Source organism: Suillus fuscotomentosus, assembly GCF_016647785.1.
Source record: "Suillus fuscotomentosus strain FC203 chromosome Unknown F5891scaffold_106, whole genome shotgun sequence".
NCBI classification, from domain to species: domain Eukaryota; kingdom Fungi; phylum Basidiomycota; class Agaricomycetes; order Boletales; family Suillaceae; genus Suillus; species Suillus fuscotomentosus.
Window position 1 is genome coordinate 124,198 of NW_024539618.1, and position 26,402 is coordinate 150,599.

The 26,402-nt window shown below is 47.1% G+C and overlaps 6 protein-coding genes and 1 non-coding gene across 7 annotated transcripts; 3 read left to right on the plus strand and 4 right to left on the minus strand.

The window, feature by feature from the left end:
- Positions 1-94: 94 nt before the first annotated feature.
- On the plus strand, positions 95-521 carry F5891DRAFT_915834 (uncharacterized protein; the record flags this gene model as incomplete). Its single annotated transcript, XM_041373703.1, has 2 exons — positions 95-202; positions 255-521. Coding segments are annotated over 2 exons (375 nt in total), but the record flags the coding sequence as incomplete, so codon positions are not given.
- A 2,019-nt stretch (positions 522-2,540) lies between these two features.
- On the plus strand, positions 2,541-3,879 carry F5891DRAFT_51410 (uncharacterized protein). The gene has a single exon (XM_041372102.1). The coding sequence runs from the start codon at positions 2,761-2,763 to the stop codon at positions 3,559-3,561; it is 801 nt and encodes a 266-aa protein (XP_041218793.1). The 5' UTR covers positions 2,541-2,760; the 3' UTR covers positions 3,562-3,879.
- A 170-nt stretch (positions 3,880-4,049) lies between these two features.
- Positions 4,050-4,432, minus strand: F5891DRAFT_1196744 (uncharacterized protein; the record flags this gene model as incomplete). The annotated part of the gene is made up of 3 exons (XM_041368351.1): positions 4,050-4,141; positions 4,187-4,294; positions 4,345-4,432. 3 exons carry the CDS (start codon positions 4,430-4,432, stop codon positions 4,050-4,052), a joined length of 288 nt encoding a protein of 95 aa, XP_041218794.1.
- Positions 4,433-5,497: 1,065 nt separating this feature from the next.
- On the minus strand, positions 5,498-5,580 carry F5891DRAFT_t117. Its single transcript has one exon. It is a non-coding gene; the product is annotated as a tRNA-Glu (tRNA).
- F5891DRAFT_1067669 (uncharacterized protein) lies at positions 5,530-6,694 on the minus strand. The gene is made up of 6 exons (XM_041363159.1): positions 6,492-6,694; positions 6,333-6,427; positions 6,200-6,284; positions 6,020-6,146; positions 5,903-5,958; positions 5,530-5,847 (listed from the first exon to the last, which is right to left on the minus strand). The coding sequence occupies exons 1-6, from the start codon at positions 6,591-6,593 to the stop codon at positions 5,821-5,823; spliced, it is 492 nt and encodes a 163-aa protein (XP_041218795.1). The 5' UTR covers positions 6,594-6,694; the 3' UTR covers positions 5,530-5,820.
- Positions 6,695-19,912: 13,218 nt separating this feature from the next.
- F5891DRAFT_1208092 (ABC transporter transmembrane region 2-domain-containing protein) lies at positions 19,913-24,058 on the minus strand (the record flags this gene model as incomplete). The annotated part of the gene is given in 15 exon segments (XM_041369091.1): positions 19,913-19,915; positions 20,837-21,137; positions 21,192-21,282; positions 21,335-21,386; positions 21,456-21,765; positions 21,812-22,159; positions 22,279-22,381; positions 22,466-22,676; positions 22,823-22,907; positions 22,958-22,974; positions 22,994-23,071; positions 23,151-23,229; positions 23,277-23,416; positions 23,586-23,679; positions 23,770-24,058. 15 exon segments carry the CDS (start codon positions 23,961-23,963, stop codon positions 19,913-19,915), a joined length of 2,106 nt encoding a protein of 701 aa, XP_041218796.1. The 5' UTR covers positions 23,964-24,058.
- An 899-nt stretch (positions 24,059-24,957) lies between these two features.
- Positions 24,958-25,937, plus strand: F5891DRAFT_1196750 (uncharacterized protein; the record flags this gene model as incomplete). The annotated part of the gene is made up of 4 exons (XM_041368352.1): positions 24,958-24,966; positions 25,024-25,112; positions 25,170-25,247; positions 25,301-25,937. 4 exons carry the CDS (start codon positions 24,958-24,960, stop codon positions 25,935-25,937), a joined length of 813 nt encoding a protein of 270 aa, XP_041218797.1.
- Between the last annotated feature and the right edge of the window lie 465 nt (positions 25,938-26,402).

The window sequence follows — 26,402 nt, forward strand, 5'->3', positions numbered from 1 at the left end:
CGATCGCAGCTGACCACGCCCTACACGCAGAGCAAATGTCATGAAGCAGGTATTGGATGTTCTTCAGGACTCAACAATTGCGTTGAAGACTGGAAAAGACAAACGGTCTCGTTTCTGGGGTGTGTACAAAAGAGTCGCAGAGGAACACGACAGCGAGTTTCTCGAGCAATACACTACCGACATGGATATCGTCCTGATCTTCGTAAGTTCGGCGTCCTTATTTGTATTCCGTTTCGAGACTGATGTTCGACCAGTCTGGTCTTTTCTCTGCTGTCAGCACGTCTTTCATTGTCGCGATGGAGTCTGATCTTAGTCCCGACCCTAGCGATACCACGAATGCCCTTTTGAAGCAACTCGTGCAGATAGGACTCGGCAATCTCGCTGAAGCAGGCTCCACCCCCGTAGACCCAGCATCTGTGTGGTCTCTGACCGCGCCGATCTTATGGATCCAAACGATCGCATATGCGAGTTTGTCCATGAGCTTGCTTGCTGCATTCGGGGCCGTGCTGGGAAAGCAGTGGCTTGGGTACTACAAGTCGAACAGATATGGCCGCGGCTCGGAGGACGAACGAGGGAAGCGCAGGCAAGAGAAGTTCAACGGCCTCGTCACATGGCATTTTGATGCTGTCGTACAATCATTTCCAGTTTTACTTCAGATCTCTCTTCTTCTATTTGGGATCGCTCTTGGCGGCCATTTGTGGTACGAGCAGGCGAGCATCGCCTGGGTCATCATCGGAACGACGGTCTTCGGATTTCTGTTTTATTCCCTGACCGTAATGGCTTGTTTGATATCTCCTGCTTGTCCATTTCAGACGCCGATATCAACCATATTACGGGCATTGTACGTCGACAGTAAGATCATTTCGCCGAATTCTGGTGACCGTTCCCCATCTGAATCAACATTGCAGGGGTTCTACACCTGATGTCCAAACGAGTTTCCTGTTATTTCCAGCGGCCCACGACGTCACTGCACGGTGAGTTATGTCTTCTTCCGTGTGCACAGGTTTTGACCGTTTCGTGTCAGGCGTGCTCAAACAATTTTTTAGTATCGTCAGATCGGGATGGACCCGATTGTTTGAGGTATTTAGAAGTGATAATTTTTTCTAATATTAAAAAGATATTTAGTGCTCATTCACTCGCTAGGCCCTGTGTATGCGATAGGTACATTCGCACGACGATCTCTTCGGCAGTTAATCACTAGGCTTCATAACTTGCTGCGTTCTTCGGTTCTGCATTCTGCAACAAATGTCGTGGACTCAGAGGCACAACCGCTCGACCAGGATCTGGATGTTTTGGCGGAGAATGACGACACCCTCAATCTCGACCTCTCTGACATATCTACCAGCGATCTCGAAGCGCGTAGCCTCAAGTGGCTGCTCGAGACATCTACGGATCCTGAAGTATTTCTTGCTGCTGCATGCCTTGTCCCGCAGGTCGAATGGCCCCTGGATCTTGATGTTTCAGACATGCTGCATCAGCTGTCTGATATTTTTATGAGCTGCGTCGACATTCAGAGGCGCATCGTACCCTCCTTGGAGGAGAAGGCCTCGGCATGTACAATGGCTTTAACTCACCTATACTATGGATGTGTTCTTCAAGCATATCCTGACCATGGCGAATTTATTATCCGCGGGAGACGAGACTTCGACGTGTTACTTGATATCTCCATATCCATGCGCACAGACCTGGGCCACCTGGCGGTGCTTGACACGACTATGAATTTGTCGTCCAGGTTACAGTATTTCGTGGCCTGCTTTTTGGTTTTCTTGCCCCGACTCCGTCTATGAGCGGCTGTCGCATCTTCTTCCTTATCACTTTGTTACTGGGCGAGTGATTGAAGGCATAGAAAACCTCGCAGTAACAGTGATATCAAAATTGCTATCATCCCCGTCCTCTCCGTCGAATCAAATCGTAGCCAATTGCCTTATCCTTGGTTGCGTCATGGTCGGGGCTAAGGTTGACAAGAAAGACATAGTTCGCATTGATAAAAGGTGCCATCAACTCATTTGGTAGTTCTTTCAGCCATGATTAACGAAGAGATCATGTAGTTCTGCTCTGCCTCGACTCAGCGACTCCCTTGTGGCGCAGTTCCAAAAGGCTCTCTGGGCATGGGATGGAGGCGAGCTCAACAACGATAGCACAGGAGTCGCACGCCGGGCATGCAAGCTCCTCGATATTATTTGTCACATCCTCAAGCTTCCCAGAACTCACCTTTATCCTGTAGTTCACATCATACGGAACCTGGACGTGTGCAGGAAGATTTATTTACAAGCGAGGTCATCCGAACAAAACGATGCCTCGGTTTCTTTGGCAGTGCTGCGAAAGATACTGCACTTCATATTCGCTACTTTCTACATTTCTCGGTGTCCTAGCCAGCCTTGCGCTCGGGAGAGGGTGAAGACAGCGTCGTCGTCGTCGTCTGTCGTATGATACAAGAGTGTGCTCTATGTGCTCCTAGACCCCAAGCCCCGAGACCCCGGAATCTGCCGGTCGAGTCCTTGCCTCCTCTAACTGCGTCATCTGCTCTACTCTCCTATCCTCTGCTATCCCTCATGACCACGTCCTCCTCCTATCCCTGTCTCCCCGGCCTTCACCCGAAGCTCCCCACTACATCGGGACCCTGCCCAGGTGTGGGATGTGTCTGTAGGCCTATCCCACTCGCCAGAAGACTTCGACTGGGTGGTGGACTACTTCGACTTCATATATTCCGACGACCACGACTACGAAGCGACATATGACATCCTTTTGCTATTCGTTAGTATGAAAGCGTGCTGCAGCTCCGCTAAACAACATCTGTTCATCGAGAGGCTCATCGCCTGCATGGACAGTAACATGCCTCTCCACATACGCCATGCTGCTCTTCGCGCTGCTCACATTGCCCGAGAAGAAATTGCCTCGATCGATGCCATTGATGATGCAGACATGATGACCAAGCTCTCCCCCGCTATTCTATCCGTGCTTTGTCCGCACCCGGGTAGAACACCCGCCAATGATGATCTCAACCTCTTTTTCGACTATAGCCGCGACTTGTGCTATCTCGGACTGGTCTATCCCCTCGCAAGAAATTCTGGCTGGCACCCCTATTTGTCTGGGGATCGCCATGTTGATCGGTGCATTGGCATGATTCCACAGTACTGCAATTCTGAATCACCCACGCAGCATGCCTTTTACATAGCTGGTATCCTCCTCCAAATCACATCTGAACAGACATCGGTCACAACGCTCGATCCTATTACAGAGCAGCAGTGGTGGGACGTGATGAAAAGCGCGTGGAGTAATCCTCCCTATGGCATTAACAACGCGTGCTATTTCAAGATCCTTCTTGTCCTTGTGGATGCCACAAAGAAGTATATGCAGATTGCTTCGAAATCTGATCTCGGGCAACTCATCCCCAATTTGGATGAGACGGTCGAAAGGTTGGAGTGGGACATGCAAGAGGAGAGGCGATTACAGGAGATGGGACAGGAGATGCAAGACTCAGAGCAGAGAGAGGGGATCATCACTGCTGCGAAGGAGTTGAGGACTGCAGCTAGCAACATGCTGGAGAGCTTTGGTCAGTAATTATTAGTCCCTTGATCATGACTTGCATGCTGCGTTAGAGTCTTGTAATAGATGAAGTCACACGGAAGTGGGGAGTATCAAGACCTCAACGAAATCGATATTGAACTATCAGCCATCTCTAACTTGGTATATGCTTGTCATGCGTGAGGGACTACGAGCAATGGATGCAAATATCTGGGAGACCAGCATCTAAATGTTGACTGGGAGAGGGGAGGTTGGTCCGCGGGGACAAAATTAGACAAGGTTCTGCGCTCGGCTGCCCCAGTCACATCCCTTCATCGGTTTGCACAGAAAGACAAAGACGGGGCGACACATGCAAACTTATTAAAAATCATTCGTCTCCGTATTACAATCGCCTTTTTTGGCAGAGGTGTAAACAATAGCACTGAAATCAATAAAGTTGACCACCGGAAGCGAATCAGTGTTGTCCTGATCAGCGCCGTCTGTCTCGTTCCTCACGCTCCGCGTCATTCTGCCCTTCGAGATCATCAGTTCTCGATAGACCGTCCGAGCTTCCCTAGCATCAGCTTCGCAGCCTCAGCCTCCGAATCCTGGGAAGTCTGGGCGATGGAAGGGGTTTCTACATCTGAGACGTGAATGATACTGTCAAAGGGCATAAACTCACCTCCACGGAGCGCAGTTGCCTGTTCAGACGACACATAAGCTGTAGTTCGGATGTTATTCAGCAGCCGAGCGATATGAAAAATTTGTCGGATGAGCGTTGATTCCGGAACTGCGGTGAAGGATTGAGTAGTGCGGTCGAGTAGCATGAGTGATATATACCTACTTTCTCAAGGACGTCCGGGAAATGTAGCGCGATGAAGGTGTCTGGGATGATGTAGGACAAATTTTCGATGCTGGTAGAGTGCATCGAATAAGAATCATGCACGGACGCGAATTCCGGGTTCTGTAACCACCACATACTCATCAGCTACGCCACAAAAAAGGTAAGCATACGTAGCATCGAGACTGTACAAAATTGGACGGGAACACTGGGATACCAGTATCACATATAATAACTATGTTGTCCTGATACGGCTCAAACTGGGGAGCTTGTCGTTTGTCGACCCGATCCCCAATCATCTGGAAGATGGAATTCTGGCCTTGAAATCACGGTGTTCGGTTGTTTGTTCACAAAACGGTAAGCACAAAGACCATCTAACGGCTTCAATGCGAGCCAGAGGGCTCGACCTTTGAAAGTGTACAAAGTTACCTACGAACGCCACTAAATCTGAACTTGGAATATCACCTCCGCGTCCTTCAACATCTCAGGGTCTGGAAGATGAGAGATCTGAAGCGATCATCAAAATTTGAATTGATCGTATTCAGGAGGAGGGCACTCACCAAGTGACTACCGCTGTCCCAGCTGAGTCACAGTACCATAACCTGCCTGTATGTGCAGTCAGATCACCTGGCTTCGATAAGCCGACGAAGGGGTTGCCCACCCCAATAACATCCTGTGGTGCGTTGTTCTCGCAGGTAAGCATAGCATATAAAATACTGGGTGGGAATTGGGACGGTGGGACGTCACCATCAACGGCGTCCATTTCGGAACCTCCGAAACGAAGGCACGAAACCGGGGAAGAACTTGTCGGTAAGGGTGGGTGATAACTTGAGGTATGATGAATAAAAATTGACTGCTTGACTTCTTCAGCAATTACAGTGACGGTGCTGTTATTACCAAAATAAGTTTGCATATACCAGTCCTAACGAGGTGAAGGAGGTATATTCATGAACAGCCTGGGCAATGCAGATATCCGTTTCGTTGGATAGTATCACCTCAGTTAATTTTGGGTACAGAAGCAGGTGGAGGATGGGTGGCGCAATGACATTGCAACTCCGCTGCTAGCGAACTTGGATTAATCCTTGCAAGCCCCTAGACTTTCTACCAGATCGTGGCGCGTCACCGGTCACCAGCCAGATCACAAAAAGAAATTTCGGATACGGGGAATCGAACCCCGAGCTACCGCGAATTCTAAGCTTGAGAGGCGGTAATGTTAACCATTACACCATATCCGATGTACATGTATTTCATCCCGACCATACATCAAAGTAGCGATACATATAGCAAGGAGACAATGTCGCATGTCCTCTCCGCGACGAAATAAGTACCCCTCTCAACTTCACAACCGTGATACAATATACCAACGCACCATCAGGCGCCTAGTGTATGATATTGAAACATATTCCACTTGATAGATATAGAACCACATGGCTGAGAGTAATAATTAAGGCGATAGATGACCATCAGCCATCAGATCAACGACCCCTACGTGTCACGAAATTCTAAAAATACAAAATCAGTCCACGATCCTGAGCCCGAAAAAAAATGCTGGCTCACATCCAGATCCTGTGATGTCGCTACGGCAAGCACGAAATTTTTGCCCTGGTCCGTAACTACGACAATCACCATCAGAAGTCAGAACCGTAAAACCAAAACATTTAGCTCGAGGTGCACCTAACGCAAAGATATTATCCTGCAAAAACTCCGCTAGTTCCGCAAGGGGCGTCAAGGGTGTTACGAGAGTGTAATGCTGAGACGCGCTACGATTGAACTTGGTCATGTATTTACTGACGGAGTCGTTCTGACCGTCGGATTAAGCATGCAAGAGATAGTTGATCTAATAGCGATACGTACTGGCGATGCTGTGCCTGCTTCCCACTTTTCTTTCAGAGCAGCGACGTCTACGTACCCGAGCGGACGACGATCGCGGTTGAGAACGCTGAACAGGAAACTTAGCCATTGGCGCTCATGGAAGACACGTACTTACGGTATATGGGAGAAGTCACGATCATATGCTGACTCCATTGCGCGAGATACAGATTCGGAGGAGGGCAAACAGAATGCAGGGGGAAGTTGCAGGTCCTAGCAATCGATGATGCGTTGACTTATCTCAGTTTCGTACAATAATTAATTTAATGATACGCACCTCTACGACAGCGCCACGGTATCTATCGTTCGGAGGCATTGATGTTAAGGCAAAGATGTTGAAAGGGATTGCGTCTGATGGGAGTTGAATTGAGGTTGCCATCTTGAGGGGACTGGATGAGATAGTGTACACACGCACCACTTAAATCGCCAGAGCTTTAAAAGAATGAAACGATTCCTGTCAATTTCGAAGCGAAGGTCGACCGAACCGGACAGTACCCGAGGCACCGATGTCATTGGGAACATGTGACTCACTATGACCGTGTGACACTGATGTAAGCCTGTGAATTTCATGTTTCCTTTCTTCCTCATCCGTCAATCAGAAAAGTTGTGTTTTGCTGTCGTATTAATGTTCTATAACAATTGTCGTGTGGTATTCTTGGTCAACGGTCATTCGTGAAAATTGCTATAAAGCAAGTGAGTACTCAGTTTTGGAGTGATTATGTAGTAGCTTATCATTGAACAAACTAACACATGGCGATAAGCTATCATGCAAGAAAGCGACGTCGCCGGGACATAGCAGTTCGATCCGGTTTTGATGGGCAACAAGTAAGTGATTGATTTATGCGCATTGGGCAGCTCTCAAATTCAAATCTCTCCGCACACAGCCCACGTGCCAGGCAGCTAGCTAGCTGCGAATGCGACGTCTGACCCACCTCACAAAACGAATCCCCCAACCCAAATAGACTCCAGCCTGATAGTGGGAGAGGTTTCATCAAAATTTTATTCAGCTCGTGCGCCGCTGAACCTCGAGCAAGTTGGATACAAGTGTGGAGTACAGTTGTGTGTTGTTTTTTCAAAGTAAGTAACCACTCTGTTTTGGAATCAAGGACCCGCTGCCGCAATACTGATTGAAGTGGCCATGTAGTTGTTATCCGACATCAAGACCATGAAGGCGATCGACGGTCACCCTGGATTCAACTGAGATGCTCCTATATATATGTGGACGCAATTAGTATCCGTCGATCAATCTACTTGGAGGTTTTCTGCCTACTGAGTTGGATCCGCTCATCCGTCACGCACAGCCTTGACTTTTGAAAGTGTTTCCTTGCGCCTCAAGCAGTCGTGCGAGAAATAAGCTGTGTTCACTCCGCTGGAACGTCACGGCATTATATTCGTCTGGGACAATATTGATGATTCCTGATAGTCACTAGGCTTATGACCTGCCGTATAGTACCACGGACAAGTCGAATGGTGCGTCAACCTCTCAAAGATGTAGTTCAGAGTCTAAATAGTCACGCCAAAGTTGACATTGACTGAGGCGTTCCTACCAATCTGTCGCTTGTTACAAATGCCTTTGCTTCGAACGTTCGTAGGGCTTGTGACTATCGGACATCTGCGTGATTTCATTCAACTCATTCGACAACATTTGTTGGGATCAATCAAAGATTCTGATGCGAAATACGGACACCAAACTAATCACTATAAAAGCGATGGACGTATTTATGCACGCACTCAACTACGCCCCATCTCGATATGACCATAGTCTCAGATGATCCCGCTCGGTGGCCGTTCATCAGTTTTTGTCATCTCTTGGGCTATTTTGTAGGTTCGTAGAGAGAACAATTGTGATGCTAATAGTGACATTTCAGTATCTCTGACTATCGCTTCACAGTTGCAAGCTCTACTGCGGTGATATACAACTGGGGTGAGCGAGATAATACGTTTCGAGGGATTATTGATATGCATGCAATATTCAAGCATTAACATTCGGACGAGAGGTACGTTGACGTCATGATCTGTGCATCTCACTGAGAATGCTTCCACAGTTCGAACTGATCTTAGTGAGCAAAGTCCTATATCAGAACCAAACGGCATGATGCAGTTGACTCGGGCAGGGACAACGTTGGTCCATCATGACCGTTCTTTATATTTGTGTATGTTTTTGCTATGAGCGCAGTTGGAATGTTGTGTTGACTCTAACATATGCTAGGTGCGCTGGATTGGAATAATATATTCTGTGTACGTTTGCAAGGCTATCTACATAACACTGCAATGTGCTAATAGATTATCTCGGAACCAGCGCCTACACCTTGCGTATGTATGTTCAAATGTGTTCGCTTCTTCTGGCTAATGGCATGCAGAGAGTTTACCTGTCTCGATCACCGATGCAGTGGGTATTCTGTACCCTATCATATCCATTCAACTGCTAACTACGCTCCTATATAGGAGTGAGTGATATTTTTTCGGCCGGCTTGTGTTCTCAAGATAACGACTACAACAGTTGTGAGTTCATGTTAAGCAATTATCCTACTACCAAGTAACTAGGTTTTCAGGCACTATCGTTTGGTACATAGGGACATGGAGTCCTGTCATCGTCAATGCCATGCTAGGCGGTGAGCTCACCTGTGGTTTCGTTACCGATAGTGACTTGACTAAAATATCATTCAAGTCATCATGATTGCTCGGATAAATGCCATGTATCAAGAATCCAAAAAGTTGCTTATCTTTCTTGTTGTAATGTTGTTGGGTTCCACGATTACCTCCGTTGTTATGGTGGTGATCGCAAACCTGGGTGTTTCAGGGCGTAAGTTTTGAGATTGATGAAAGCCTGGAGCCCAAAAGACTCATGATCATTTACCAGAGGAGGCCATCTTTTCTGGCTACCACGTCTGCTGGACCGAAATTGACATGTACAAGCAAAATCTGAATTTCGAGAGTATGATATCCACCGCTGTATGGGAGATCCTTGCCTTGTTTCTTACGGTCTGGATTGTTATAAAACACATCCGGGAACTGCGACAATCGCCAACAGGATCGACCATTGGGGACTATTTCATGGTGTTAGCAGAGAGTCACGCATTTTACTTTCTAGCGTGAGTTTGTTATTCGGATGTTCTTGCCTCGTTTCGCTCAAGTTTCGCATTTGTTAGCTTTGCTACTATGGCCAGCTTCACACTTGGCTTACTGTCTCCGAGTATCACCTCGGTGCGCTGAACTGTGACTGGCGTGTGCATCTGACCACTGATCCTTTTTCTGCAGAACTCATGGCTCATAGAAAGTCCTATTTTTGTTGGCGTTTGGTCAATTGCCCAGATGTTGCAGATGTTCGTGCTGGGACCACGTCTGATCCTCAGCATTCGAGAATAACATGCTAAGCTCGTAGCCAGGGCCGACGAGGAGATGGGAATGACGCTCATTACTTTCCAAGCTGGTGGGGCTGCGTTTATCGACGAAGATGCGTTGACTGGCGGAGATGTGTAGCACATAAAACGATCCAAATGATCGACCATGGTACTGTGCGTGGAGCATGCATATTTTTTGTTGCTCTGGTATATCATGCTATGTGTTTGGTGTTCCGATGGTCAGGCGCAGGTCCTTAGAAGTGCAAGATATCTTGGCGCAGTGGCAGGAGGTGGTAGTCCTACGGTCAGTCCTGCATAGATAGAGCCGTAGCCTACTTCCATCTATCGAGGTTTGGCCTTTGATTTCCCTTGCAGTCTGTGCCCGATCCACCGAAGTGATTTAGAGGACAGAACTTCTTTGACTCAAACTCTGTACGGCGTACAGACAGTCGCAAAAAATTAAGGAGAAAGAAAATCGTCGGTCCTGCGACACCATCACATGCATCTGGAAAATCCCAGGATTTCCTACCATCACTGATCAGATGTAATAATATACTAGTTGAGTGCCCGGTTTATCACCGAGGGCGCAGTGGCACTAGTGAAACAGACGCTGTATTCAGGAGCTAGACCGAGTCAGGACTAAGCTCTGTGAGTACAAGTGCATACAACCTACAAGAGAATGACATACGTCAGGAAAGTGCGAATTCTGCGGCAAAACATGGGCTACTGATACCAAACCATAATCACGTGGCTGGGTACTGAGTACTGAGTGACGAAGGTGAGACCTTTAATAGCACTACCAGGAAGCAAGAGATACTGTAAAGTGGCAAGCAGTAAAAAGTTTTGCAACATTAGGTTAGAAACAGATATGTCATGATAGCTGCAGGCCTCGCTCACGTCTAATTAGATCCAGTAGTACTGACCCGGGCATCCCATTCATGACGGCACCGTCTGTTCTCTGCCAATACACAGCTTTGACATAACGAAGTCCTGCAGTCAGTCTGCATTGATATAGATTAATGGTTACTGACAGAAACTGATGCTAGTATCACGAACTGTTAGATCTTATCGGTGTTCAAACATTCAGCGGGTTTCAGAGATGGCCGAAATGTACTTTGCTTCCGGAATGAGGCAATGCTTCTCACACTACACGTGATTTTATTCTGCGATCAATTAAGATCATTCTGATTCGAACCACGGACACCCAAAGTACTACTAAAAGCGATGGACAACAGTATATCTGCACGCACTCAAATACTCCCCATCCCGATATGACTAGATATCCAAATGATCCTGCCTGGTGGCCACTCATCAGTTATACTTGTCTTGTCAACTATTTTATAGGTTCGCAGAGCAATTGGGATGCCAATGGCCCTGACGTCTCAATATCTTTGACTGTCGCTTTGCAGCTGTATTCTTTGCAGCGGTGATATATGATTGGGTTAAGCGGGATAATACTTTCCAAGGGATCATTGATATGTATGCAGTATTCAAGCATTGACATTCGGACAAGAGGTAAATTGTTGGCATAACCTTTGCATCTTACTAAGAATATTTCAACAGTTCGAACTGATATTGGTGAGCAAAGTCCCAAACAAGATGGTGTAGTTGACTCGGGTAGAGGCAACGTTGGTCCTTCATGACTATTCTTTATATTTGCGTACGTTATTGCTATGACCGCAGTTGGCATGTTGTGCTGACTTCAACATATACTAGGTGCGTTACATTGGAATACTATATTCTGTGTACGTTGAAATGTTATCTATATAACACTGCACTGCTAATAAGTCATCTCTTGCAACTAGCGCCTACCTCCTGTGTACGTGTCCTCAAATGTGTGTGCTTCTTCTGACTGGCGGTATACAGTAAATCTCCCAATCTCGCTTACCGATACAGTGGGTGTTCTTCACCAATGTCTGTCATTCCAGTCCTCATTCAACTACTAAATACACTCCTATATAGGGGTGAGTGGTATTCTCCGCCGGGTTGTATCTTCAAGACAACGACTTCGACAGCTGTGAGTTCATTTGGAGTATTTATTCTACCACCAAGTAACTGGGTTTTCAGGCACTATCGTTTGGTTCATACAGGCATGGGGCCCTGTCGTAGTAAATGCCATGCTGGGAGGTGCGCTCATTAGTAGTGCCTTATTGATATTTACTCGACTAAAATATCATTCAAGTCATCATGATTGCTCGGATAAATGCCATGTATCAAGGATCCAAAAAGTTACGCATCTTCCTTGTTGTATTGTTACTGGGTTCTACAATCGCCTCCGGAGTCATGACAATAATTGGAAACTTAGGTGTTCCAGCGCGTAAGCTTCAATTATCGATGAAAGCCCGGAGTACAAGAGACTCACAGTCATTACCAGATGAGGTCGTCCTTTCCGGCTACCATATGTGCTTTCGACATCGGCACGTTCATGGGAAATCTGACTTACGAGAATGTGATATCCGTCGCTGTATGGGATTGTTTCTTACGGTCCGGATTGTTATAATGCACTTCCGTGAATTGCGACAATCGCCGAGACGACCGACCATTGGGGACTATTTCACGATATTAATAGAGAGTCATGCGTTTTACTTTCTAGCGTGAGTCTGGTGATTTCAACATTACTTATCTAGTTGCACTGAAGTTCCGCATTTGTTAGCTTTGCTATTATGGCTTGCTTACAGCTTGGCACAACGTCTCCAAATATCGCAGTGTGCCAACTGGTATCTACAGCTGACCACTCTCTTATCATCTCTTTCCAGCTCTCATCGTCCGTGGGGAGTGCCGTTTACACTGGCATTTTGTCAATTTCCCAGATGTTGCAGATGTTTGTGCTGGGACCACGTCTGATCCTCAGTATTCGAGAATATCACGCCAAGCTCGTTGCCAGGGCCGACGGTGGAATAGGCATGACCTCCCTTGCTTTCCATGCTGGTGGAGATGCATTGACCAGCGAAGATGTATAACAGGTAAAACGATTCAAACGATCAACCATGGTACTATGCGGGGAGCATACATATTTGTTTGTTTGTGATATTTCATATTTCCTCGTGCACACAATTACCCTCAGGGACACCTGGTTAGGTGCCACGAAATCGCACAACGTCTCAGCGATACATCCCCCCCCCCCCCTCGGGAGCTCTTTGTGGAGTACTCAGATAAGGAACTTTCGACTCGGAGCAACCTCTGTGCGCTTTCGAGCAGTGTCAAAGAGCTGCTCAGACAAGTGTCACGGCGGACGCTTGAAGTGCAATACCAGGTAACTGCCAGCGAGTCTACGGATGTCCAAAGGCACGTCAGAGAGCTATTGGATACCCTTGATCGGCAGCTGTCCGCAATGTGGAACCCTTCTCCAGCCCGACTGTGACAACTATCAATTGTAAGGAAGCATATAGATTCAGTGCTGGACACTCGCCGGGACTTACATTTCAATGATCCTGATTCAATGCGCAATTTGCGATTCTTTTCTTCTCTTTTCCGTATATACGATGTTTCACGTTTTGTTCATATTCCTTCTCTCTCGATTACTACGCCCTTCACTGCTGTATCGCTTTGGCTAACATCTCATTTGATCCATCTCGCAACATCAATCCCAACTCCTACTTAAAAACGGGCGAGGTTCTGTCGAATTTTTAAACACTTATTCAGCTCTTTGTATACCGTACAAAGAACCGCGACAATGTTGTTTCGTTGCATATTTTGTTGTCGCATTGCAAGTTTCAAAGTAGGCAGGTGCTCTGTTTTGGAGTCAGCTGAGACCTACTGCCAAGATATGTTCCAAGTGACCCATAATATTGTGATATGAATATGTATCGGAGGACAGTATTATGACAGGACGTCAAGATTGTAATTTGAACGGCAACGCCAAGTCGTAATGACGGACTCAACAACTAGTGCGTTGACCTTCACGAAGGTAACCTCGAAATACTCACACCGAGATGCTAGTAGTGCGAAGTACTAGCTTGCTTATCTGAAAGTCACAGGTGGATATCTCCATCATGCCAATTGCCAATATCTTGCTCCACAAGGCAGATCTTAGGTGGCAATTTGCTGGCATTGCAGATATCAGCTATTCGAAAGGTGATTCCAGTGGATAGGTTATCGTACATACTCACGACATTCAGCATATAAAAGCAAGGCGCTTTCTTCTCAAGATTATTTGATTTGATCCTTTATCGCATCCTCACAACAATGCGTGTCTGTTTTGTCCCCGCCATTGTTGTCGCTTTGACAGCATTGGTATCTGCCAGTGATAATGACTGCCCCATCTTCTGTATCATCCCTAAAAACTGTAATACGTGCCCCGAGAAGGCTTGCGTGAGTATGAGTAGTTTGCGTCCTGGATTTAACTATATGACTCACCGGCTGGTAGTTTCTCTTTATATGCTCCTAGCGTGGTAGTGGGTCATGTTTTTGCTGTCACATCGGTGCAGTATGGTTGATGGCACGAAGCGTGAGCCACTAGTACTAATATGTTGTTGGGTTGATCAACGGATTTGCTTCTGAACAGATTTTACGGCCGCTAGAGTGATGGAGATCTTGAAATGCATCATAGAGGATCCAAAGACTGATGTGTCTACATTCCGATATAGTTACCAAATAGCCATAGAGGACCGAGAGGTAGTTGTCAAACCACCTCGAGTCGACTGAGCAAGTATCAACGGCAGGGAAAGCTTCTGGCATAAAATCTCCTCCTTTGCATAGTAGTCACTTTGAAGATGAGTGGGCTTCCCGCGAATTTCGAAAGGTGTTTTGCAAATTTGCATACTTTCCCACGCATCTAAAGCATGTGCATGTACAATTCTTAGATGATTGCATCCAGATCCCACTGGCAGCGAACCGCTACTGATACCAAACGGAGTTGTGACACAATCGCGTGGCTAAGTGGACGAAGGAATCACCATGCAGTACCTGGAAGCAAGAGGTACTACCATAGGAAGTGGCAAGCAGTGAAAAGTTTACCAAGCTAGAAATGCGACACACAGTCAGGCCTCAAGGCCTCACGCGTGCCGCACGTCGACATGTCATGCATGTCATGTCTGATTAAACCAGGTACCGGCCCGGTTCATCTCCTTCATATCTCTGTTAATACACCTCTTTGACACAAAGAATGGCGCGTCAAACTCTCAATAACAATGACAATTTCCACATTGCTGTCGAGACTGCACAGAATTTTGAAGCATACTTCACGTAGGCACCTACAAATCCTCGTGATGCAAGCGACTGATGAGGATGACGGATGCATATGGGACGAGGCCACCATTTGATGTCGTCGTTAGGAATGTCATATGCATACTTAGTCTAGTACATCCGAGTCATCCGGTTCTGCCGGTTATGACCGGCCGCCTGACAGTGAGAACTGACCCTAGCCTGCTAGCAGTTCTACCCGCTACACTGTTGACTCCATACATATGGTCGCGGACACTCAAACTATCACTATAAAAGCGATGGACATCAATATGTCTACACGCACTCCATACGTCCCAAACTGATATGACCATAGTCTCAGATGATCCCACTTGGTGGCCGTTCGTCAGTTATTCTTCTCTTATCAACCATTTTGTAGGTTCGTGGAGAGCAATTGCATTGCCAATGGTGACATTTCAATATCATTGACTATTGCTTCGCAGCTGCAAGCTCTACTGTAGTTGTATATGATTGGGGTGAGCGGAACAATACGTTCTGAGGGATCGTTGATATGTATACAGCATTCAAGTATTGACATTCGGACAAGAGGTAAGTTGATATCATGGCCTGCACATCTCAACTAAGAATGCTTTAACAGTTCGAACTGATCTTGGTGAGCAAGTATCAGAACCAAACAGCATGATGCAATTAACTCGGGCAGAGGCAACGTTGGTCCTTCATGACCGTTCTTTATATTTGTGTATGCTATTGCTACTATGAGCGCAGTTGGCATGTTGTACTGACTTCAACATATACTAGGTACGCTACATCGGAATACTATTTTCTATGTGCGTAGGCCATCTGCATAACACTGAAATGTGCTAATAAGTCATCTCTCGCAACCAGCATTAACATCCTGTGTATGTATCCTCAAATGTATTTACTCCTTCCGACTAACTGCATGCAGCGATTCTTCCTGTATCGATCACTGATGTAGTGGGTATTCTGTGCCGATGCCTATTCCCATTCAACTAACTACGTTCCTATATAGGAGTGAGTGATATTCTCTGCTGGTTTGTGTCCTCAAGGAAAAATGACTTCAATAGCTGTGAGTTCATTTAAAGTATTTATTCCACCATAAAGTAACTGGGTTTTCAGGCACTATAATATGGTACATAGGTACATGGACCCCTGTCATCGTGAATGCTATGCTAGGTGGTGAGCTCACTCGCGCCTTCCTTACAGATATTGACTTGACTGAAATATCATTTGAAGTCACCATGATTGCTCGGATAAATGCCATGTATCAGGGATCTAAAAAGTTGTTTATCTTTCTTGTTGTAACCTTGCTGGCTTGCACGATAGCCTCCGGAGTTATAGTGGTGATTGAAAACCTGGGTTTTTCAGCGCGTAAGTTTCAATTATCGATGAAAGCCTGGAGAGACTCATGGATATCTACCAGAGGAGGCTGTCCTTTCCGATTACTATATTTGCATTGACTATGCGGACACGTACAAGACAAATCTGTCTTTCGAGAGTCTGATATCCACCGCTGCATGGGAGGTCTTCGCCTTGTTTCTTACACTCTGGATTGTTATAAAGCACATCCGTGAACTGCGACAATCGCCGATAGGATCGACCCTTGGGGACTGTTTCATGATGTTAATAAAGAGTCACGCGTTTTACTTTCTAGCGTGAGTTCGGTGATCTGGATGTTATTATATTGTTGCACTGAAGCTCTGCGTGTGCTAGCTTTGCTATTGTAGCTGCCTTGAGACTTGGCTCACTGTCTCAAAACATTACGGTACGCTGACTTGTGACTAACATCTGCAGCTGACCACTCTCATAATTTCTTTACAGAACTCATTATCCATAGGAAGCGATATTTACTCTGGCATTTGGTCAATCGCTGAGGTATTGCAGATGTTTGTGCTGGGACCACGTCTGATCCTGAGCATGCGAGAGTATCACGCTAAGCTCGTGGCCAGTGCCGACGAGGCAATAGGCATGACGTCCTTCAGTACTTTCCAGGTTGGTGGAGAGGTGTTGACCGGCAGATGTGTGTAGCACATAAAAACGATTCAAATCATCAACAACAGTGCTGTGCGGGGAGTACGCATGGTTGATTGTTTCGATGTGATATTCGGGCTCTTCGTACGTGCTATGTATTTGGTATTCCGAAGAGGATACAACTTTGTGTAGGCGGCTGCCCCTGCCTGATTTGGACCAGTGGTCAGTGTTACGATTTTGTCTCGTTGATTTAGCGCCTGCACAAAAGTAGTGGCAACTAAGTGACGTACACCATACCAGGCTCCAGCCTACCCATGCCATGTCAAAAGACCATCGCCCCACCCCTCCCCAAGCCCATACACAATATCTCCCGCGTTCTCCTCAACCTAAGAAACAACCAGCACATCACTTCGCCTTCAACTCCTCCCCAAGCTCTCTCACTCTCTTCTCCCACTCATGACTGTTCAATCCGTGCCTCTAGCATCCTCAGCATGCGAGAATATCATGCCAAGCTCGTTTCCAGGGCCGGTGAGGGAACAGGTGTGTCATTCATTGCTTTTCATGCTGGTGCAGATGCGAAGATGTATAGCACATAAAAATATTCAAATGATCAACCAAGGGGAGCACGCATATTAAATTATTTCGTAGTGATATTTACAATAGTCACGCTGTGTATTTCAAGTTGGTGTTCCGAAGTCATTCGGAGGATAGAATTTCTTGGACTTATATATATAAGTATGTATAGGTTCTGTACGAGGCGAAAAGTTGAAAACCGTCGGTCATCGCATAATCATTAACCGTCTGGATAGTCCCAGGATCTCACATCATCGATCTGATCAGATGTAAGTTAGTATAGTTCAAGTGCCGACTCATCACCAAGTGCGCAGTAGCAACGCTGATAACGACAATAACGGATCAAGCCCTGTAAGTATGATTGCATACAAGCTACAAGAGAATCACATACTATCAGGAAGATGCGAAATTCAATCCTGAGCAAAACATACGCACCAGCGAACCGCTACTGAATCTAAACGGAGTTGTGACATTCGGATCGTGTAGCTATAGGTAAACGAGGGAATCAGTACCTGAAATTTGAAAGTATGAAGTGGCAAGCAGTGAAATGTTTTGCAACACCAAGCTAGAAATGCGACACACCATCAGATGATCAGGCCCAGGTTCACGCCCACTGGCAGCTGTCACGGCTGATTCAATCAGGTACTGGCCCAAGCATCCCCTTCATGACCGCCCATTCTCTGTCAGTACACCGCTTTTCGGACGAAGTCCTGCAGTTAGTGTGCTTACACGGCCACTGATGCCCATCTATTTGAATCCATGCATAACCTTGATTCTCGAAGGTGCTTCCTTGATCACAAGCAATGGTGCGCCAAGTTCATCCTGCCAGTATGCCACCGCATTAGTATAATCGGAGGACAATATTAATAATTTCCGATAGTCACCACTACTAGGCCACCCACTAACTAGGCCTAGGCTCGTAACCACCCCGCGGTCGATGGCGTGTCAACCTCTCGATGACAATTTCAACTTTCACATTGCTGTTGACGAGACTGCACAAATCTTGAAGCCACCTTGGCGTAGGCACCTACCAATTCTCATGATGCAGATGACTGATGTCAGGATGACGGATGCATATGGGACGAAGCCACCATTTGATGTCGGCGTTAGGAATGTCATATACATACTTGGTCTAGTACGTTTGAGTCAAAGCGGTTCTGCCGGTTATAACCGGCAGCCTGAGAACTGACCCTAGCCTGCTAGCAGTTCTACCCCCTGCACTAGCTGACTACATGCACATGGTCATGACCGCCCAACTAATCACTATAAAAGCGATGGACGGCGATATGTCTGTACGAACTTCATACGTCCCATCCCGATATGACCATAGTTTTAAATGATCCCACTCTGTGGTCGTTCATCAGTTATTCTTCTCTCATAAACTATTTTGTAGGTTCGTGAAGTATGCAATTCCAACGGTGACATTTCAATATCAATGACTATTTATTCGCAGCTGCAAGCTCTGCTGTGGTGGTATACGACTGGGGTGAGCGAGATAATAAGTTTCGGGTGACCACTGATATGTATACAGTATTCAAGTATTAACATTCGGACAAGAGGTAAGTTGATGTCGTGACCTGCACATCTCACTAAGAATGCTTCAACAGTTCGAACTGATGTTGGTGAGCAAAGTCCTGTATCAGAATCAAATAGGACAATGCAATTGATTCGGGCAGAGGCAACGTTGGTCCTTCATGACTGTTCTCTATATCTGTGTACGTTATTACTGCGAGCGCAGTTGTTATGTTGTGCTGACTTCACCATATTCTAGGTGCGCTACATTGGAATACTGTTTTCTGTGTACGTCTGCGAGGCTATCTACATAGCATTGTAGTGTGCTAATAAGCCATCCCTCGCAACCAGCATTAACATCCTATGTATATATCCTTATCCTCAAATGTGTTTACTCCTTCTGACTAGCAGCATGCAGCAATCCTCCCTGTCTCGATCACCGATATAGTGGGTATTCTGCACCGATGCCTGCCATTCCATTCAACTACTAACTACGTTCCTATATAGGAGTGAGTGATATTTTCTACTGGTTTCAAGCGTCCTCAAGAAACAATGACTTTAATAGTTGTGAGTTCATTTGAAGTATCTGTTCCGCTACCAAGTAACTGGGTTTTCAGGCACTATGATATGGTACATAGGTGCATGGACCCCTGTCATCGTAAATGCTATGCTAGGCGGTGAGCTCACTCGCGCCTTCCTCACAGATACTGACTTGACTGAAATATCATTTAAAGTCACCATGATTGCTCGGATAACTGCTATGTATCAGGGATCTAAAAAGTTATTCATATTTCTTGTTGTAACCTTGCTGGCTTGCACGATAACCTCCGTTGTTATGGTGGTAGTTGCAAACCTGGGTGTTTCAGCGCGTAAGTTTTCATTATCGATGAAAGCCTGGAGCACAAGAGACTCATGGATATCTACCAGAGGAGGCCGTCCTTTCCGGCTACCATATCTGCATCGACTACAATTACGTGGCAAATCTGACTTTCGAGAGTCTGGTATCCACCGCTGCATGGGAGATCCTCGCCTTGTTTCTCGCACTCTGGATTGTTATAAAGCACATCCGTGAACTGCGACAATTGCCAACAGGATTGACCATTGGAGACTGTTTCACGATGTTAATAAAGAGCCACACGTTTTACTTTCTAGCGTGAGTTCGGTGATTTGAATGTTATCATCTTGTTTTACCGAAGTTCTGCATGTGCTAGCTTTACTATTATGGCTTCCTTGAGACTTGGCGCACTGTCTCAAACTCTTACGGTACGCTGACCTACGACTGACATCTGCAGCTGACCACTCTTCTCATAATTCTCTGCAGGACTCATCGTCAGTAGGAAGTGATGTTTACTTTGGCATCTGGTCAATCGCCGAGGTATTACAGATGTTTGTGCTGGGACCGCGTCTGATCCTCAGCATGCGAGAATATCACGCTGAGCTCGTGGCCAGGGCCGAAGGGGAAATAGGCATGACATCCTTCAGTACTTTCCGGGCAGGTGGAGATGTGTTAACCGACGGATATGTGTAGCACATACACACGATTCAAATGATCGATCGATCAACCACGGTACTGTGCGCGGAGCATTATTTGATTGTTTCACTGTGATATCCAGCCTCGTCGTGCTGTGTATTTGGTATCTCGAGGAGGATAGATCTTTTTACATATTCTGCTACCTGGGACATGGAGTAGCTAATCGATACTTAATTACGAGGCCTCAGCAGAAACAGGTTTCAACTCAATCTATAATGAAAGCTAACTTGTACTACATACGACACACAAGCCAAGCGGCGCCCCACCTTGTTACCAGATCACTGTTGTGTTTCGATTCCTATCAATGTCTTATAGCAATTAATTGCCACGTGGTCATGTACACCCAGTCTACATATATGCCAGCCTAACCATGCCACGTCAAAAGACCCATCGCCGCACTCATCTACATATATGCCAGCCTACCCATACCACGTCAAAAGACCATCGCCCCACCCGTCCCCGAATCCATATACAATATCTCGCGCCTTCTCACCAAAATCCCCAACCTAAGAAAGAAGCAGCACATCACTTCACCTTCAACTCCTCCCCAAGCTCTCTCACCCTCTTCTCCCACTCACACGACTCTTCAATCCGTGCTTCTAGCACACGTATCTCTTCAAGGACGCGCGCGAGGTATTTGGCTCCTGTGTCCTCTGTTGTTAGTTCACGTTCGCCATCCCCCGCAATTGGTTCGCTTTCGCCAAGCGGTGTCGTCAGTCTGTTCTCACCACGCCCCTCATGAGCCCGAGGCGTAGCAATCCGGCTAAAGGTCCAACTGCCCGTTCCGTCGCCCGTAAGAGTCAATATATGCGTGTGGTACTTTGTCAGAGACGGTCTGTATGCATCAACATTATCAGCATCGACACATAAAAATCACGCAGAGACGCACCGCAAGGAAATGGTGATCAAGGTGATCCCTAACGCCTTTGCGTGCTCGTACATCTGGCCCTCGACGTCGGAGCTCACGGCGGATGTGCATTCTGGTGCGTTTCAGATTAGATCAGATGCCAGTAAGGGAGGTAAGAAACTCACCGTCTAGAATTGCGAATTTGGGACGATGGTAGTAAAGGCGAGCCATCGCAAGCTGTTAACAAGAAGGTCAATATCATTCCATCTCGTTCCAGCACCAAAAAGAAAGAAACTCCAAACTCACCCTCTGCTTCTCCCCCCCACTCAACACATCCCTCCACTCCTTAATCGCACCCCACCCGCCCTCTCTATCCACCAAATATCCAAGGTGAGCAGCATCCAGCAAGCTTTCGAGTTCTGACAGCGCCGCGGGGGACGCAGTGAACTCGGATACGGAATGTGGGTATATGATTTGGGATAAGAGGGACCCTGTGGGGTGGTAGGGACGTTGGGGGATGACAAATACACCTGGACGGCCATCTGCGTCGTTTGTGGGATGCGTAAGTGCATCATAAACAGGACGCGCAACCGTGCCATCGGTACACATAGAGCCCCTGAGCATCGAACGACTTCCAGGTGCCCAAAGCCCTGCCAAAACACGTGCAACGGCCGTTTTCCCCAACCCCGTTAGATCCTGTGATCATGAGGTGCATACCTGGTCGGAGCGTGAGCGTGAGTGCGCGGACGAGGGTGGTGTTTGGCCCTGAGAGAGTTTCTGAGGAAGTCGCTTCCAAGGATGGGGCTGGGGGGATTGGTTCTGCGTGAGCTTGAAGCTTGGAGGTAGTGGCTAAGGAATGAGAAGGTGTGGGTGAGGGTGAGTTGGGAGAGGTCAAGGGATCCTCTGGAATGCATATATCCACGTCCTTCAGCGCGAATGTATCGCCGTCCCCTGAGAGTGCAAGAGGGAGAGGTGGGAGGTTGTGAAGAGTTGAAAGGAGGGTGTAGAGTCTTTTGGTGGGTGGGTGAGTTCATCGAGTGATCCAGGAGACACAACGGAATAAGACGAGCAATCCAAGAAACCAAAATGAGACCCATAAGCATACCCCCAAGCAACACAAAGCACCCACCGCCCAGTCAACCCAGCAACCTCTTGCAGATCTTTATACGCATACATGAGTCTCCCACCCGCATCTGCGAGGGAGAGGAGAAGGCGTCGGTTGGAGATGTAGGCTGTGTGAATTTGTTAGCTACGTTTGCTCGTTGAAGGATATAGAGAAGGGAGATGAGGATCACGCCAAGCACCAAAACACTCACTTTCTGTCCTGGCAGCAACGATACCATCTGCGTCGCTCTTCTTGTTTCGTCCCCGCTTTCCCTCTCCACTCTTTCCCTTTCCATCCACGACACCCGCATCACGGGAGCGTTTCCTCGTGATAAGCAACGGTACGGCTATCAACCCGTACCCAGCGGCGGACCAGAGGTATTTGATGACGAAATCTTCTGTCCATTCGTATGCGATGCGGATCTGTGAAGGTGTTAGTTGAAATGGATGGGTGAGTTTGGGATGAAGAGGGATGTATGTAAGAGATTGGTCGGAAGAAAGCACAATGGATGAGGGTAATGATGGACAAGTGAGCAGAATGATGATGTGCGGAAAGATAGGAAGCAAACCTTGTATATCGAATTGACATGTTTGATCAATCGCAAATACGTTCTCGTCAGTATATCTCGTTCGCGTGCACCTCCGTCGTAGAACCTGCATTGGCATCAGATGATGGCCATGGCAGCAGAAGGAAGTGCACCTACGCGACTTCCTCGCTTTCCTCTCCCGACGCGTCCGACGCCAGCTCTATATTCGCCTTCCAGACGGGCTTCTACAGCTGCGAGACGACCAAATGCAGGTGTCACGGCACGGAGGATCTAGATGAATGTTAGGGTTGTTCCTAGAACATAGTAGTGGACGACCTTGGCAGTAATATATAATTGATAAAAGTAGTACGGTGCCTCTGAATCCGAGAGACCTTGCGAGTTGGGAGGTGAAGAGAAGGAGGTCGAGGGAGGGTTTCATGAGATTGCCGCTAGTACAAAGAATTAGTTCTATCCAGGCGGAGGGATGAGGACATACTATATACCAGCGACACTCTCTGCCCAAGCGTCGACGTCTGCTGTGATGTACTGGTCGATGCCATGGAGGGGAACACGGTAGTAGCGGAGATAGGGAGCGGAGGAGAGGTAGAGGTCGTGATGTATCGAGTCAAGCGGGTTCTAAACCTGAGGGAGAGTGTAGATTGAGGTGGCGAATCTGAATAGCGTATAAATGGGGATAGAAGGGGAGTGGGGAGGATACATACCATGGAGTTTGTATATATACTTGGATAAGCGAGTGCGAACCATAGAGCGAGGCCGGTCAGAACCCTTTGCCGTCTGCACTGACCAAGTCTCTTACTATGCGACCATCTAGGCGGGCGACAGCTATGCTCAGCACAGTACGAAGAACGAGAAATGTAGAGTGAGCATGAGTAGGAGTGCTTCACGAGTGTAAGCGAAGGGAGAACGATTCGCAGGAGCGAACGGAGTTGGTGCACAAATGGAAGACCCAGTCCTGGAGTTGCATTCACCAGCGGAAAGTGAAACAGCGTGATGGCAAGCTCGCGTTGACTGTACGTTGGTGTACTGCTTGTCTTGTTCCTAAAGGGTTTAAACAGTCTAGACCGAAGAATGAGAACTGTGCGATCAGAACAAGCAATGGTCGTCGTGATGACTGGTGTCGAAATAGTTCATTAGGGTTGAGCGGTTTCGAGAATATCGCCATGCTCGCTGTACGTTACAGCGAGCAGTGCAGGCGAACTTCATCATGAAGCGCGCGTCGAACGAGCATGTGATTACTGGATCGGACTCGGATCGGTTAGCACTGACTTGTACAATGTTTGCACGTGGCACCCTCACACTTAGCGTATCTCATGAAGATTGCAGTAACTACAGTCTTCCGAAGGCATAACTTAGGAACTCGGGACGTTGGAACTTGCTAGTACGTTGTGTTGCATCTTTTCCTGGTATTCACTTATACTTATATTCATACAAGGATGTCAACCGACTTGACGAATCATTCATTATGTCCACGTACTGTCTAACATTAATAGCAATGGAATGCACTGACCTATCCGAACTCTATTATTCAGGTTCGATCTCATCCACCCTCGATTCTCGTATCGCTGAATCGCGACATCGGACAACTTTTCGTCGGTTCATGCCTAGGGGCCCTCACAAGGACTCTGATCACTCCGCTTGGACATGTCAAGCAACGAGTGACTCCAAGGGGTCTGATCATGTGACTGCATGTTGCATGGCCCAAGGCCGGTTCACTACGACAACAGATATCCAAAACCCTGCCACCACTCCCCGGTGTCAAGTAATTCGATACTCATCTCAATCTTTACTCAACTATTCACGTTCAACGGTTGAGCTCGATGATCCGGATCACTTATCTCTGGCAAATAACTCGATTCCTGATTGCTCCTCCAACGCTGCTAACAGCTTGAAGCTTTCAAACCGATGTGGTTGCTTCAAGGACAATGCACTCACGTGTTCCATGGTCCACATCCGCTAGTGACCTCCACAAAGCGTCCCTGTACGAACGCCACAAACGGCTGTCTACCGCAAAGCACAGTGGAACGACCACAGTCGGGAATCGTTTTACATACCTCCCCCAATACCTCCCCAGTGCCATCATCATCTCAAGTTGAAACATACATTCACCTCAGACAGAATCAACTAGCACCACCACTCATATTCTTCTATAACCAATCATGTCTAAGGTAGGCCTAATCCCTCGTGCACTAACTTGAAGACTGACTCGGACGCGGAATATTTAGACCTACATTTGCTCTGCTCATCCTGGCTGCAACGCAACTTTTACCAGGTTCATCGACTTCAAGAGACACGAGGCCACATATTCATCAGAGTACGTTTTTCTCCTTCTATGCTATATAGCGTACCTCACTCACATTCGCTTACACAGTGGGTATATCTGCACCTGGCCCGGCTGCGACTTTGCGACAAAGAGGAAATTTAACTATGAGATCCATTCTGCTAAGCAGTACGTGTTCATTCATCACTGTCATTGATTCCACCTTGTCGACATTTTTTTAGTACGGGCGAGCAACGCTACATCTGTCCTCACGATGGTTGCAACTACAAGACCCACGACCCCGCTGGCTTCACGCGCCACCGCCAGAAACAACATGGGTATGTTGCTCTACCGCGCGGTCGTGGTGTTCCCTCCACAAAAGGGTCAGGTGGGATTAAACTGTCATCCCAGCCACCGGCACAGCTCCAGCCCCCGGCAGAGTTTCTTCCCCCTGCTACATTCTCCCAATACCAGTTCCAATTTCAAGCCACGCAACTGCAACCCATGCAGCTGCAACCCATGCTACCGCAAACAATGCAACTGCAACCTATGCTACCGCAACCCATGCAACTGCAGCCCATGCCACCGCAGCCCATTCAACTGCAGCTCATGCAATCGCAACCCATTCAATCGCAACCCATGCCACCCCAGCCCATGCAATCTCATCCCACTGAACATAAACTCCAACACACTCAATACCAAACCCCTCCACCTATCTACGACTCATTATTGGGAGTCTTATACGGCTCAACAGATACCGCGGATGACTATACCATGTATACTCCACCCGCGAGGACCTCCAACGGGTGGACTGAGGGATGCATGTGTCCTGAATTAATGCAGAGACGCCCTTCGGAGATGCTAGGGTATGAATATTAGCGTTATTAGTTTTCATGATCTTTAGAAGTGAGAATCATTTGTTATCTTTTTCTTTCCTCGTCGGTGATTTTCGTTCGTTTATGTACGGCCTCGGATTCTGTATCCTTCTACTTGTTTGTATATATCATTTATCACTTCTTTTTGTCAAAGAAATACACTCTTATCAATGTAACACATTTCAAGTTTTAATTGAAACATTTACCTCTCGATTCGCGCTCTCAGCGCTCCGAGTCATGCTCCGCAAACTGTATATTTCCTAATAATAGGCACGCAATTACGTAAAGGCTTCTTGCTAACAACACTCACAAGCTGTGGCAGTGCGTAGCTTGGAACCGTTCTTGTATCAGCAAATGAATCTAGTCCTTCCAATGATACTTCCCGCATGGCTTGGATGATGAAGCTCACGTCCTAGTCTGACCACGTTTGTATTGCTCCAATACTAATTAAAATTCAAAGTTGATTTCA

Excerpts from the sequence above, each read along its gene's own strand:
- F5891DRAFT_51410 (XM_041372102.1), top strand. The coding sequence starts at position 2,761 with ATGAAAGCGTGCTGCAGCTCCGCTAAACAACATCTGTTCATCGAGAGG.
- F5891DRAFT_1067669 (XM_041363159.1), bottom strand. The coding sequence starts at position 6,593 with ATGGCAACCTCAATTCAACTCCCATCAGACGCAATCCCTTTCAACATC. Across the intron at positions 6,285-6,332 it reads CGTGACTTCTCCCATATACC|CGTTCTCAACCGCGATCGTC; the intron begins GTAAGTACGTGT and ends TTTCCTGTTCAG. Across the intron at positions 5,959-6,019 it reads GGATAATATCTTTGCGTTAG|TTACGGACCAGGGCAAAAAT; the intron begins GTGCACCTCGAG and ends TGATTGTCGTAG.